The sequence below is a fragment of the Diadema setosum genome, chromosome 19 (assembly GCF_964275005.1).
Source record: "Diadema setosum chromosome 19, eeDiaSeto1, whole genome shotgun sequence".
Classification (NCBI taxonomy): domain Eukaryota; kingdom Metazoa; phylum Echinodermata; class Echinoidea; order Diadematoida; family Diadematidae; genus Diadema; species Diadema setosum.
In genome coordinates, this window is record NC_092703.1 from 4,222,666 (window position 1) to 4,236,634 (window position 13,969).

Consider the following 13,969-nt stretch of genomic DNA (forward strand, 5'->3'; position numbering starts at 1 on the left):
GTATGCAGGGTAGTCCACGAGGGGTTTCAGCATGTCGCTGCAACGTGCTCATATTCTTGTGCAACATCCTCAAAAGCCAGCAACATGCTATGCAACATCTTCAAGAATTTGCAACAAGCTCAAAACAAAATGTAGTCAAACATGTGAAGAACATGTGCAAAACATAAGAAAATCAAACTACCTGGTACTTATGTATGCCAAACATTTGAGAGAACATTGAATGTAAGCAGCACAATAAGCCGCAAAATATTGCGTACTACGTGCTCGCGATACATATAATTTCTGCAATATTCTCAGATTCTGAGCTTGCAGCGTGCTCAAATTTCAAGATGTGGACCACCCTGTGTATGTAGCCTCATGAAGTTTGGTGGTATCTTTTTGTTAATAATGCACCCATAAAATGGTTTGACCCTTTCTACTTGAGAAAGTTGGGACAGTGTGTACAAAGCTGTGATCTTTTTAACCAGTTGGCACTCACAGCACACAAAAGGTTGAATAGTTTTGATTTTCACAATGTTTATCACTGGCAAAAGGGATGCAGCATTCACCTGATGTACAAATCAGAAGAGCAAGGGTCATTTCAAGAATCTGCCATCCAGTAATGAATGGCTTTAGCCAGGAGCTGCTGTCATAAGTCTGACAAAGTAAGACCACCTGTGACTACAAGTTTTCAGTCTTTGTGAAAGACATCCCCACCTCATGACTTTAACCTTCTTTGGGCAGCAGAGGAGCAGTCGGAGGACACATCTTGGGCCAGGTTTCCCCAGGCAACCAGCCCCACGTCCAGCTGTTCCTCCGCCTCTGCCCCCACGTCCTCCCACCACACCTCGGAGTCGCCCATCGACAGCCGGAGCGGGGTGGCCGACAGCCAGGAGGGGGACGCGGAGGAAGAAGAGGAGGACGACGAGGACGATGATGATGTGGATGAGGAGGAGGAGGAAGAGGAGAAGGAGGAGGAGGAGGATGAGGAGGATGTGTGGCAGATAAATAGCGAGCAGAGGGAGTATTACAACAACCAATTCAAGATGCTGCAGCCAGATCCTGATGGACTTCTTCCAGGTGAGATGGTCTTTGACTTCTTAAAGGAAAACTTCTTTCTTCTGAACAAGTTGATTTCATCAGAGGTGTTCATTCATATAAAAAAAAGACAGAAAAAAGCTGTGTTACTGTTTGTTAAAGAATAGTTCAGTAATAGACTTTTGAATTGCATTTCTTCAAAATAGTCATACTTGTATCACTCAAAATTATGTGTGAAAACTAGATTAAGTGTCCATATGACATCATGCAAGCTGATGGTCTGATCAGTATATGAATGACTTGGACATGTTTGTTTTAAATTTTGTCCAATTTTTTTTTCATGATCTTGTGCATAATTATGTTTCACATGTACATTTCAATGCATACTGTATTTGTTTTTTCAAAAATGCAATGACTGTAGAACATGCTGCATTTACAAATTAGTAAAGAGATCTTTAAGTATTTTCCACCAAACTAATATTGAAATTATTCCCACGATTCTCTGCAGGTGGCGAGGCGAAAGGGTTTTTCGAGAAATCCAAGCTTCCAACAGAAGAGCTGTCAAAAATATGGTAAGTGTAATAGTAGACCTAACTTAACCCATTGGTTTACATATTTTGCATGAGGGAAAAGACCCAGGAATCTTCAAAATGTTGATCTGTAGGTGTGCATTAGTGGTGTCAGTAGCTTTCTCTTGCCAGCCTTCATCCCATTTCCACCAAAAGTCACTTTAGAAGATTTCTCGCTGTATTTGAAGAGAGTGTTGCCAAATGAATCACAAACTATGTGTGTGGACTGACAAAAAATGTACTCCACACTTCTTTTAAAAGTTCCTTCTGTGAATCTTTCAAGTGCTTTGTTGTTGATTTTTTTTTTGGTCATAATAGATCATTGTCAGTAAATTCGCCAACACGGGGGACATTTCTCCAGTTTTCTCTTACTTGTTTGCGTTCAGTTCTTCAGGGTGTGTATATATACAAGTATGATAAAGAAGCAGTCCTTTAGAAGTACCTTGAATCACATTTTTGAAATGAGTGCCTGCTCAGACAACTTTTCAGGAAGAAAGAGGAGAGAATGTTGTGAAAATGAGAAGAATAGAAGACAAGATGTGAAAGTGATAGGATTAGAATGTTCCACATGGATATAGTTTTGTGAAACATGGGGTATTTGTAATTACAGACTGAGTCATTTTGTCTTCCGCCACATCAATGTGCATTGCAAAAGCGTGGTAGGTTTAAGTAAACAACAACCTGTTCCTACGGGAACATGGTATACCAGGTTCCCAAAATGTAGAGTGACTGCATTTGTGACCTGAATTCATGATTGTTTTTTTGTGTTATGTTTATATGATCATATCTGATCATATATGATCATAGAAATAAATTTGATTGAAAGGTTAGAGTTTCTTCTATCAGTGTCTGTTCTTTTTCTGTATCAAAACTGCATGTATTTTTGTCTAATTTACCTTGTTCCAACGTACATTTAGTAGTGCACTTGTTTGGCTATAAAACTCACATGAAGATGTATCCAGTAGCCATCAAGGCTAAGCTTACTAGATTTTGACTTTCACAGACCCCAGTCAGGTGCCCTTGTAATGTGTAACAAAAGAGTTTATGAGCCTATCAGCGCAGGTTCTATTCATATCTCGCGTCAGATCCGTATTTTGCATTGTTTGATGGCACATGCAGTTGATTGTGGAAAGGGGAAACATGCACTGCTTGACTGCTTTCGCAGATAGGCGCATTACTAACCTGTCTGTTCTTTGTCGATGGGCAAAAAGCATCTCGTTTGGGGGCACTGAAGACTTTTGGAGAGTTGCGGGAGGAATGGGGAAAATACTGCTGATACGTATTTACAAAGGTTGTACACAACTATGTGGCATCAGATAAGTAGATATGTTCAAATGTTCTTCATCAAACAGGCAACTGTCAGTATGGATAATTATGGACATTTTCATTCTTCCTCAAATTAACAACTGTCTGTATGAATGCACAAAAAATTCTTCCCTACCCTTGCATACCCTTACTCCATTGGGGCCTTTGTCCTTCAAACTGGAAACTCTGCACATGGAAAGATGAAAATATTCTTTTTTTTTTCTTCTTCTTCCTCAAATAGGCAACTCTCGGATGTCAACAAAGATGGCACCCTGTCACTTGAGGAGTTCTGCACAGCCATGCATCTCGTCGTCCTCAGGAAACACAACATTCCGCTGCCCGAGAGGCTACCAGCCTGCCTCATCCCAAAGATGCCGACGTTTAACGGAAACGGTAAGGGATCCTACAAACCTTGAATATGAGCGGGCGAGTTGGCTGAAGAAAGAAATGAGTCAAAACAATGAAAAAGCATTCATTTAATTGTTGATCACAGAACATCACAAATGAAACTTGTAGAGGATGGTCAATCCCATGAAAAAAACAAATGCACAATGGATATTGCTGCAGTTGTGATAGATATAGAAATGTTTAAGGGACTGTGAGCAAAAAGAATCTGTACCTAACATCTTTACAATGTTTGTCAACCTCACCGCATGATAGAGGGCTGCATTTAAAGTTCATGTATTGATGTTTACACTATGTCTTTTGACTCAGAGAGTGTAGAACACTTAAAGGGTAGTCTGGGGAGTTCAAGAATGTGACTTTGGAGGGGAGTGGTCAAGTGTTAACAGACCCCTCCATAGATAGCAAATTTACTTTATAGTGATTAGTAATATCAGACATGATAATGGGGATGACAGTGATAATGGTGGTGATATGGTAATGTTACGATGATCGTCCTGCGATGTTCATGCCGATAATGGCAAGATACTTGTCTAGGAGCATTGTCAAAATCAGTACTTTAAGTAGCATCACTTCATTCGGTACTGTGCATTGCACAGGACCCGCTCCTGCGGTGCAGACAGCTCCCGTGCCTGCTCCTAGCAGCCAGCCCATCACCACGACAACCATTCATCCCATTCAGCCTCACGCCCACACGGGACGCAGCGTGACCCCGCCCAGTTCGGGATCAGAGATGAAGAACACTGACGATGTAAGTACACATGCAAATGAGAAACACACTTCTATGGTCCCTACCTTCATTTATAGACAGAGTCAAGTTCATAAAATACTGGGCCACAAATACATTTTGAACTTGCAACCAGCCTTGATTGTCAAGGTGGGGCATGCATCACTGGTGAAATGGTAAAGAGGGGAATTCCCACATGCCAGTGGCAATAAGCCAGTTCACAGTTCCAATCTGAGCATGTGCAGATAAAGGTCATTGCAGACCTTTTCTTGAAATGGATTTACGACTGAGGTATTCAAAACCTAGATAGGGCTTCGTGAAAACTGTGTTATTAATGAACCAGGTGCAGATTGGTATTTACAGGTGAATGTGGATTCTTTTCAGCAACATTAACAAAAGCTATTCATGCAGCACTGACATGTAAATTAACACTTCCTGCATGGCTGTTTTCAACTGCTCTTCTTGAAGACCATTCCATGTTTTACAAAGTCTGTGGTTGGAGAGGTCATTGCAGACTAGTGCTAACTGTGAACTGGCTTATTGATATTCACAGGAGGAACAACAAAGTAGCACTTGTGTGGTACCACTAAGGGTACAATGTGGCATATGGCAGATTTATTCCATTCTGCCTTTCAAATGCATGTCAGCCTACAACTAACTACACTGCATACATACAGTGGATTCCTGTTATAACGAAGTCCCTGGGAATAGCTGTTTCCTTTCGTTATATCGAAATTTAGTCATAACTGAACAAATGAACAATAAAGAACAAAGAAGGAATACTGAACATTGCGGACTGAATTTTTACTTCTTTGTAACTGGAATTTCGTTATAACCGTGTTGGTATAATGTGAGTGCACTGTATTTAATAGCTATAAAGCGCTCATTGGAGTCTTGCTGTAGGGATCCATCATCAAAGATTCTGATATCTGGGCTACTAGTATTTTTTTCTTCTTCTTCCTCTTCTTCTCAAGTTTGATGCACCAAGGTTCTCTATCCATTTTGATTAGTTTGCACATGTGGGATATATTTTAACCTGTTGAGGACGGGCTCATTTCGTTATATAACATAGTCTCATTTTTCATAGACAGCTGCTCGAGTATTCTTGGGACTCATCTTCAGTGGGTTGATATGTATTCATTCCAAACTGATGGAAACTAGAGATTCATTCCTCGTCTTCTTCTTGATCTCATGGATTATTTCTTTTTCTTGATTCACTATCCATTACAGTGCAGGAAAAAAACATGTAGTTTGGGGATGTGTATATCTCCCATTCAGTCCTTTGACCAGTCATTGAGCCAAACGTCTGCTCATCTTATAACACACATTTTCCATAGAACGTTGCATCACATCTACGTCCCGTAGCTGTTTTAAAAAGAGGGTTTCCAGGTGTGTACAACACCTGTTGTGTGCATTTAAGAGCCAGAAGGACACTATGTACTGCACACTATATGTAAAGTACAGTAAGTCTTTCTGATACTATTGATGGCATCACAGTGTACATTACAGTACGTACATGTAGCTATCTTTAAGTGCATAACTTCCTCTATCAACTTCCTTCTTTCGGACAACACCATGCATATTGTGAGTACATAGATACATACACAATATGTAACCATGACTGTAATTGTAGAAAGTTCCATTGTGAATATTTTCTTTCTTTTTTTATTTGTGTCCTTGTTGCAAGTCAATTTCCGTCAATTTACAGATAGTCATGCAGATGAGAGTACAGTTGTATACAAACTTCCCTCACATTCCGTAGCTGGTACTTTCTCAGTGGTTCAGTGAAGTGTGATATGAGCTCAAACTTCTACAGGGAGAAAATATGTGACCCGCTACAACAAAAGGATCCTAAAGTCGCTGATGGCTGAGCCGAGAAAATCTAGTTTGAAGTCACATCATCAAAATTGGTCAAAACAATCGGATTTCTGTTTTTGACAAAATTTTGTAGTCTAGTATTTTGTCTATCATCTTGCCGAAATTTCGAAGCTAAATGATCAAAGGAAAGGCAAGAAATTAGTGTTTTTCTGGGCCATGATTTTCTCGCTTTCAGTGTAACAGAAACGTGGCCAAAGATTTGGATTTAGCGCCGCAGCTAGACTCCGCCCCTAGCAACGATTTAGTGATCTTATTGGTCAGTGCGTGGCATTCTGAATACTGATTGGTCATGCGTAGACCGCTGGTGCTAAGCTTGAATGAACATAGGGGAGGTCGCTAGGAGCGTACCTTCTATTGTCAAGAGGTGAAAACTGTCTTGCCTCTCCTTGATCATGATAGCGTCGGAAAGAAAACCTTGAAGGCGTTTTTCTCGAAACTCTGATTTCCACAACCACTTGACATGCGATAATAAAGTCATCGATATCTCCGCAACCGAGTATTTTTATGAGTTGTGCTATATATCAAATTAAAGTAGAAGAGTAAGGGAATAATGTCATGCCATTTTCAGAAAATTGCCCTGCCCCAACTTTTGGATCCTTTTGTTGTAGCAGGTCACATACGCCATTTTTACTGTAGTGTACTCATGAACACATCAAAATGAATACGGTAATACAGAATGTAGCTTTACCTGGAGCATAACCATTATGAGGCAATGATATTTATAGTATTCAGCGCCGGCTGTGTGCTTGCGATTGATCTTTACTCAAGACGTCTCTACGGAAAGGCCTCCCTCGATAAGCTGTGATAATTTAGTCATCGCAGCAAATTGAGTAAAATCTCTGCATGTGAGATGGTTGTACAAGCTGTATGAACGCTTCTGCAGCCCATCACAGCTGTTCTGCTTTATAATCATTTTCATTGAAAACAAAATTTCTGTTCAGATAATTGCATCTTTAGGCTCTTTTCTCTCCTCCTCCCCTTTCAGTATGCATGTTGTATTTTGTTGTGATTTCAGTGCCATTGTGAATTGTCTAGGGATCCCTTGAAGGTCGTAGATCCCTTTTGCAAATGTCTCAAAATTTTGCATGGTTGAAGAAAAATGTCCCCCAACATCGTGTATGAATTTTTATGGCAACACACCTCAGAGTTTTAAAAAAAGGAAAATAAAAGAAAGAGAAAGGAAAAACCAACCCCACATCACTCGAGAATGTGCTCCCCTTTTGTATTGAGAAAAACTTACTTTTTTTTTGGGGGGGGGGGGGGTCCAAATGAATGCAGTTGAAATCTGTAGTATTGTTTCACCCTCCATCATTAAAAAAAAGTTTCCAGCTTTATTATTCTGAGGAAAGGTCTGAATTACCTAGTACATGTACGTCTACAATATACTGTACCAGCTTGTGAAAGGAATCTTATTTTTAGGGTCGCAAAAGGGACATACAAACTTTAAAGGATATTGTTTTGCTTGCTTGTTAGTGTGCCTGTTTGTCTGTTGTTGCTTTTTCTTTCTTGTTTTTATTGTAATTTTTTGCAAATTTGCTTGGTTGCCTGTTGTGAGATGTATTTTTTTTTTTTTATTATAAAGATATTGATGTAGATAGATCGATAGAGAAAGAGAGAGAGAGAAATTGAATTAAAAAAAAAAATCTGCAAAAATGAAATGAAATAAAGGACCTTTTGGCAGAGGGTTTTTTTCAGTGTATGTGTGGGTATATTATGTAGAGAGTGATCTGAGAAGTTCTGCCCTGAGGTTGTAAAGGTCACATTTTGGGACACTAATGAGTCTTTCTTGACTTTTACGAAGTACTGCAACTTTTGCACATGCTGCTACGTACATCATACTTTACAAACTGAATTTGTGAAATATCCACCCAGCCCAGCACTTTGCTTGAACAGTTCAACGCCATTGACACCTACCAGTTGGTTTTAACACATCATCGATGGCATCATAGATGTATGAGTAAATGACGTGAATGTCTCGTGTCATTGAATGACTCAAATGTGTGAGCACGGCATCCACATTCATGAACACATAGTTAATCATTCTTCACATGCACGTAAAGGCACGGCAAATCTCAGCCCATGTACAGAGTATAAGCACAGGATGCAGCTACTTAAAAGTTGCTGCTTTTCCAGAAAGCCAAGTAAGGCGCTGCTCTTCTACTACTTGTTTACAATTAATACAAACCAAACAGAGACAAAATGAAGACTTAAGACGATATGACTGTCTGTGTAGAAATGCGTGTGACATGTTGCATTTTACCTTGGTCTGTTCCAGTTTTTGATTTATGTGAGCATTTGTACGTGCGTTGTATACATGCACTTAAATCCAGCTGCCAAAGTTGTATCAGGTTTTTAAGATACATGTAAGATCAATCATTCATGTGGTGTAGTAAAACACAGATCACATGCACTGTTTTTAGAGTGTGCTCATCACTATCATGAGTTGTATATTTATATGTTGTGGGCAAAGATTCCAAAGATAGCAGGTGATGTAACACACTACTGTAAAAGTGGAAATTTTTGTGCATTTCGCATGACCAGAAGCTAGCGTGAAAATAAAAGCGCGCGAATATTTTTACTTGCCGTATGTTGCCGTAGTTGATGTCTTGATTCCGCGGTATTAAAAACATGCAAAACTTGAAAAATTAGTCGCGCAAAAATATCCACTTAAGATTACAGCATACCATCCTATGATATTGGGGATAGCACTGTTCCATGCTGTACAAGACTGGATGGCTTGATCACATGCACATGGTGTACTATTACAACATACAGTAGCATTGCACGGCTTACTGTTGTACGAGCTGAAATTTTCGCGTACAGATATTTTCGCGAATTGCGACTTGGAGGACATTTTCGCATGTTGTTAATTTCGCGGTTGTGAGGGTCTAACTGAACTTAGTTATTCGCACGTTGTTATTTTCGCGTGTTGTTATTTTCGCGGTTCAAAGGCGATATGCAAAATTCGTGAAAATAAAACCACTGTGAAAATTTCAGCTCGTACAGTATACTGCACTCCACTTCATTATTATTTTGAAGAAAATAATCAGTTTTAAACAAAATTCCACAGTAACATCAGACACCTACAAGGTATGAAAATGTGTGTAAATTTACCACTGTCAGGGTATACTGTACACTATTATCGCTGTTTCCTGTACACATGTTTTCTATGGATTTCTGGTAGATCGCAGTGTGCATAGTGCATACTTCACAAACAATCATGTACAATGTATGCATTTAAATAGCCACTCCGTGACTATAACATCAGTAGGATACCATTCACAGCAGTTTGACTTCCAATTACTGCCTGAATCAAACCATGACACTGTAGTCCCATGTGCCTGTGCCTATGTTGGTAAATATGTGTATGGTACATGTAGATAGAGTGTGCTTTGCTGAATATTGTATGTATCACAAAGTCTGCCAGTAGTCATGGACTGTTGACAAGGGGTTTCCTTTTCAGATGATTGCGTAGCTGGTAACACACACCATGTGTTCATACGTACATATGTTTTCAAAGCTGTGCATGACACATTTCTTGCAAGACTTTGTAAACCAGAGTACATGGAAATTACAGTCAGTTTTCTGCACACCACAATGGGTTTGATTATATCTGCATGAGCTCTATGTCTTTCCGAATCCCATGGATACTCATTAATGCTGATGAAACTCTGGAAATATTAATGAAGCACTGGCGTGACACATTGTAATCATGCATTTCTGTTATAAACCTAACAAGGACAGTATACAGTGTAGTTTTGTTTAGAGGTTTCCTCCCCCTCTTTTTTTTTTTTTCAACCGACCACCAACAAAATCTTCTGAATAGATGATAAAATTGCAAAGCTGAAACTCTGTAGGCAATATTTGCTAAATTTGACACATCAGGATGGGATTCTGCAAAGATTGCTCCAAGCTCGGGATACATTTTGCTTCCCCCACACCACATGTACATGTACATACAAATGTACAATGTGTACGTCCCCGTCCGTTTTCAGTTGCTATATTTATGAGCGCTTCATCAAAAATTGACATCCCAATAATCCAGTGCTCTACTGTACCCCAGTCAGGGGCGGATCCAGGATTTCCATAAAAGGGGGGGGGGGGCACCCTTACAAAAGTAAAGGGGGACGCATGCTCACCCCATTTTTGTCTTTTTATTTCTTTGGTTTTAACAAAAATTAAAGGGGGGCACCCGGTGTCCTCCCCCTAGATCCGTCACTGCTAATTTCAGGATCTGTACTTGTACAAGCTGTATGTGGGCATTTACTCAAGTTTTGTCAGGGCTAACTGAGCAGATACTGTTGTTGACAATGACAATTTTTGTCATGAACCAATGTTCATAAGGCTTTTGTGATTACATACAGTGCAAATTGATGCATATGTGAATGTTTCTGTTTGTTTGTTTTTTGTAATATTACTCTATAAGAAAAAGAAACAAACAAACAAAAATGTCTTCCCTTCCTTTCTCCTATTCTGTACCACTCTTGAGAGCTCAGGCATTATTCAGCGATCTGATAGGTGTTTCAATGTCACATTGTGGGCAGGTGTAATATTGCAAGTGGATGCACAAAGATCACATCCCACGGGGTCCCCACACAAATTTCTATGTAATACCAAACTTGCAAAGCATTTTACAAATTGTGTTTGATGATAATTTTGCAATATCGTTTCAATCACCGCTTAAACTGCATGCCTCAATTATTAAGTCTGGATATTCCTCTTCTGGCTCTGTCTTTTAGTTTCTTTATAAGTCCTATAAGAATAAACAGATTCAAAGCTAAGAGAGACGAATTTTGCACCCCCCTTTTCTGTGCCGTTCCTCCAGAATTGGGCCACATTCGTCGACTCGCCTTTCCCCGGGCCGCCGACCCCTACCTCACAGCCTCCGGTCAGCTTTGACTTTGCCTCCATCTCACCTGACCCAGTAAGTCACATGATCACCAGCACCTGACCCTTTCCTCACCAGATCACCTGACCACAAATTAATACACCCCAGAAAAGTCACACTGCCCCCATCAGTCACCTGACCCAGCTAATCACATAATAATAATGATTCTAGTCACTAACTATCAAAAAGTCACACTACTTCAATAACCACCTTTGATATTTAGCATTATCACTTCATAAAAACACCTAATTTACTGCTTTTATACACAAAAATTGAAATTTCATGTACCATCCACTGACATGATCATCTTGTATTCTCTGATCATTTGACTGTCAGTACACCAGCACACCAGCCTTCACACTTTCCAAAGTGATCACCTGATGTCATTGCTTTACTAGTGCTACCCTAATCACCTGACCAAATATGAAGTCACATGATCATGACCACCTGACCCTTCTTGTTACACGTATACTCTGTTTTGCCTGTGGACTGGTAAATGTAAAAAGAGCATGGTAAAAGCTGATCACCTGACTGCCACGGCTTTGAGCCGCCCCTCCCTCTCTTCTCTCGTGGAATGTTGGTCTCGTGTTTGACCGCTTGCACGGCAGACTCTTCTCTCTCGCAATGCACGGCATGACCATCCTGCACGCATTATTCGAATAGCGCCATCACGCAGATATCGCACCGCTAACGTACTCATTTTGTTCTGCTGATACAATCAGCATGCCTGCAATAATATTGCCTTGCCAATAACTATCATGTATAATTATCGTTACTTTTATTCATCCACAACATTTTAGACCGTGTGAAATTAATGCAGAACTTTACGTGACAATTGTTTTATCAGAGTGATATGACTGATGTCAGTGTCTGTTCGATCTTTGCATTTTTCAAGTCTGCGCGGAACAAGCTGCATTATTTATGTGGTATGGTTTAAGAAAGACTGTGTGTGCATCTGTTCTACAGAATATACATCAATCTCCATCACATGTCTGTTTTGCAATAATCATGTATAATAGAATGGAATAGATGACTCGCAATGAACATTTCAAACATTCTTCTTTTACAGCAAAACTTGACTCATCTGCAGAGTTGTTGTCAAATGTGACTTTTAAAAAAATATTGAAATATAAAAAAATGTGTAGGGATTATTGAAGTGGCTCCCATGATATTCATTTTTTCAGCAAATATAATTTGTATTCTATACATCACCCATAGAAAATAAAAGAAAACAAAGCAAATGATACAATAATGTGCAATCACATAAGCCAGCACATAGTAGAAATAAGAACAACAACAAATAAAAGGTAACAGTGCATTTTTTTTAATACACTGTACACTTGTACTTCTCAGTATTTCCTTTCAACATACCTCCTTGAAATGACTGTGGTACAGTTGTACGGGATTGTCATTTTGTTTGTTTGTCTGTTTGCATGTTTGTTGTTTGTCTTTTATGCATGCCATATTAAAACTCCCTGCTGCACCATGACTTACATTGTGTGGAGACTCTGCAGTGAGAGTGGAATTCATATGATGTAATCCCTTAACTCTGAATACTGCCCTCTATTGTGTGATTGGAATTTGGTTCAGACTGGAAAGCATCATTGTCTATTAAACACAGGAGATGCCCTTTGACCTCATTTTCTCTCTATTCTTTTTCTCTCTATATATGCAACTGTATGTACAGTGTACAAGTGTGTCTCTCCCTCACTTCCATTCTCTCTCCATCCATCTCTTTCTTTTCTTCTTTTTCTCCCTTCTCTCTCTCTCTCTCCCTTTCGAATTTTTCGTATGAAATCTGGTTTAAAATCTATGTCAATGGCAACATCTTCCTGGCTTGGTTGATACCATGACTTCTATTTCATTATAATCATGTATCCAGCATGAGTATTATGACATACAGCACAAATGGTGCTCCAGGGCTGGGAGTACCACGTAGGGGGGCCCTAAACTGTACCTGTACACTTGAAACATCGAACTGGTTTACTAATTAAAGGAATCGTATAGTTTTGGTTGAGACCTAACTTCAGATTTCTAACATTTTTTTTTTTTTTTTTTGTGAGATGAGAAACCTCATGTGAAAGAGCATGTACGGTAATTCCACAAGGAATTGATGTTTATTTCATGAAAATTGTTTTTGAAATAGCTGAGATATCCAAACAGAGCAATCCTTATAAAGTGTGGGACCCACCTTTTATTACCGTTGCTTCGCTTTGTTTTGGATGTCTCAGCCATTCCAAGTCCGATTTTCATCAAATAAACTATGAATTCCTCTTAAAATGGTATGCTCTGTACTATTTCGTAAGTGGTTTTTGGTATTTCACAAAAAGTTAGAAGCCCAATCCTCATCTCTACCACTACTGTACCATCTATTTAATAATATATTCAAATCTATGGGCAGTTTTCTTTCGAAGAGCTGATTCACACATATAATATTGTACATTGTACTCAGTGACCTCATGTATACAATGTAGTTGGGATCCAGTCTGCACCGGTAACTTTGTGCTAGGTGAGGCAAGCCTTGGAGCATTCATGACTGCTATGTGGTTGTCAGTTACAACCTTTGTTTGAAGTTGTAAATTGTAGGAGAGTACCAAAGTGTGATATCACAGTCATTCATCGCCATGGAAACTGGTTCTTAACTACCTCACCTGGCCAGAGTGTTCGTGCTTGCACCTGGTTCCGACCCAAGCTATTACAAAAGAATGTAACATCATCACTTCGATACTCTATACCACGAGAGACTGGTCTATTGTTTTTATAGCGTGTGCAGATTACAAATTGTGTGCGCTTGAGTACATCTGATTAATCAATCAGTCTTTAATCTTTTTCCAATCTTTTTCCATACACACTCATATAACTTCGCTCTTCATATGATCAAGGAATCTCATCTTTCATCTTTTCCTCTTTAGAAGTCTTTCTTGCATTTAATAGTCAAAATGTCACTTCCTGAAGAATCATAATAATATTTTCTTGTTGTTGTTTTTTTCTGTGAACATCATGACCATTAGATTGTTCCTTTCGCAATCAAATATTCCATCAGAGTGCATGCAGAGGCAATACATGTCATTTGCATTGGCCAGGTGTTTAAACTGTAAAATATATGACACCTACGGCTACACATATTGTAAAAAGTGTGAGAATATTTCAGACTTTGTTTCCCCATAAAGGTAAGATCTATAG

General features: G+C 39.3%; 1 protein-coding gene across 1 annotated transcript in view; it reads left to right on the forward strand.

The window, feature by feature from the left end:
* LOC140242647 (uncharacterized) overlaps positions 1–13,969 on the forward strand; it is a 58,114-nt gene that overhangs the window by 18,106 nt on the left and 26,039 nt on the right. Inside the window, exons 7-11 of the mRNA XM_072322403.1 lie at positions 724–1,059; positions 1,526–1,589; positions 3,133–3,284; positions 3,893–4,044; positions 10,724–10,822. Coding sequence (XP_072178504.1) covers positions 724–1,059; positions 1,526–1,589; positions 3,133–3,284; positions 3,893–4,044; positions 10,724–10,822 — 803 coding nt within the window. The remainder of the gene's footprint in view (positions 1–723; positions 1,060–1,525; positions 1,590–3,132; positions 3,285–3,892; positions 4,045–10,723; positions 10,823–13,969) is intronic.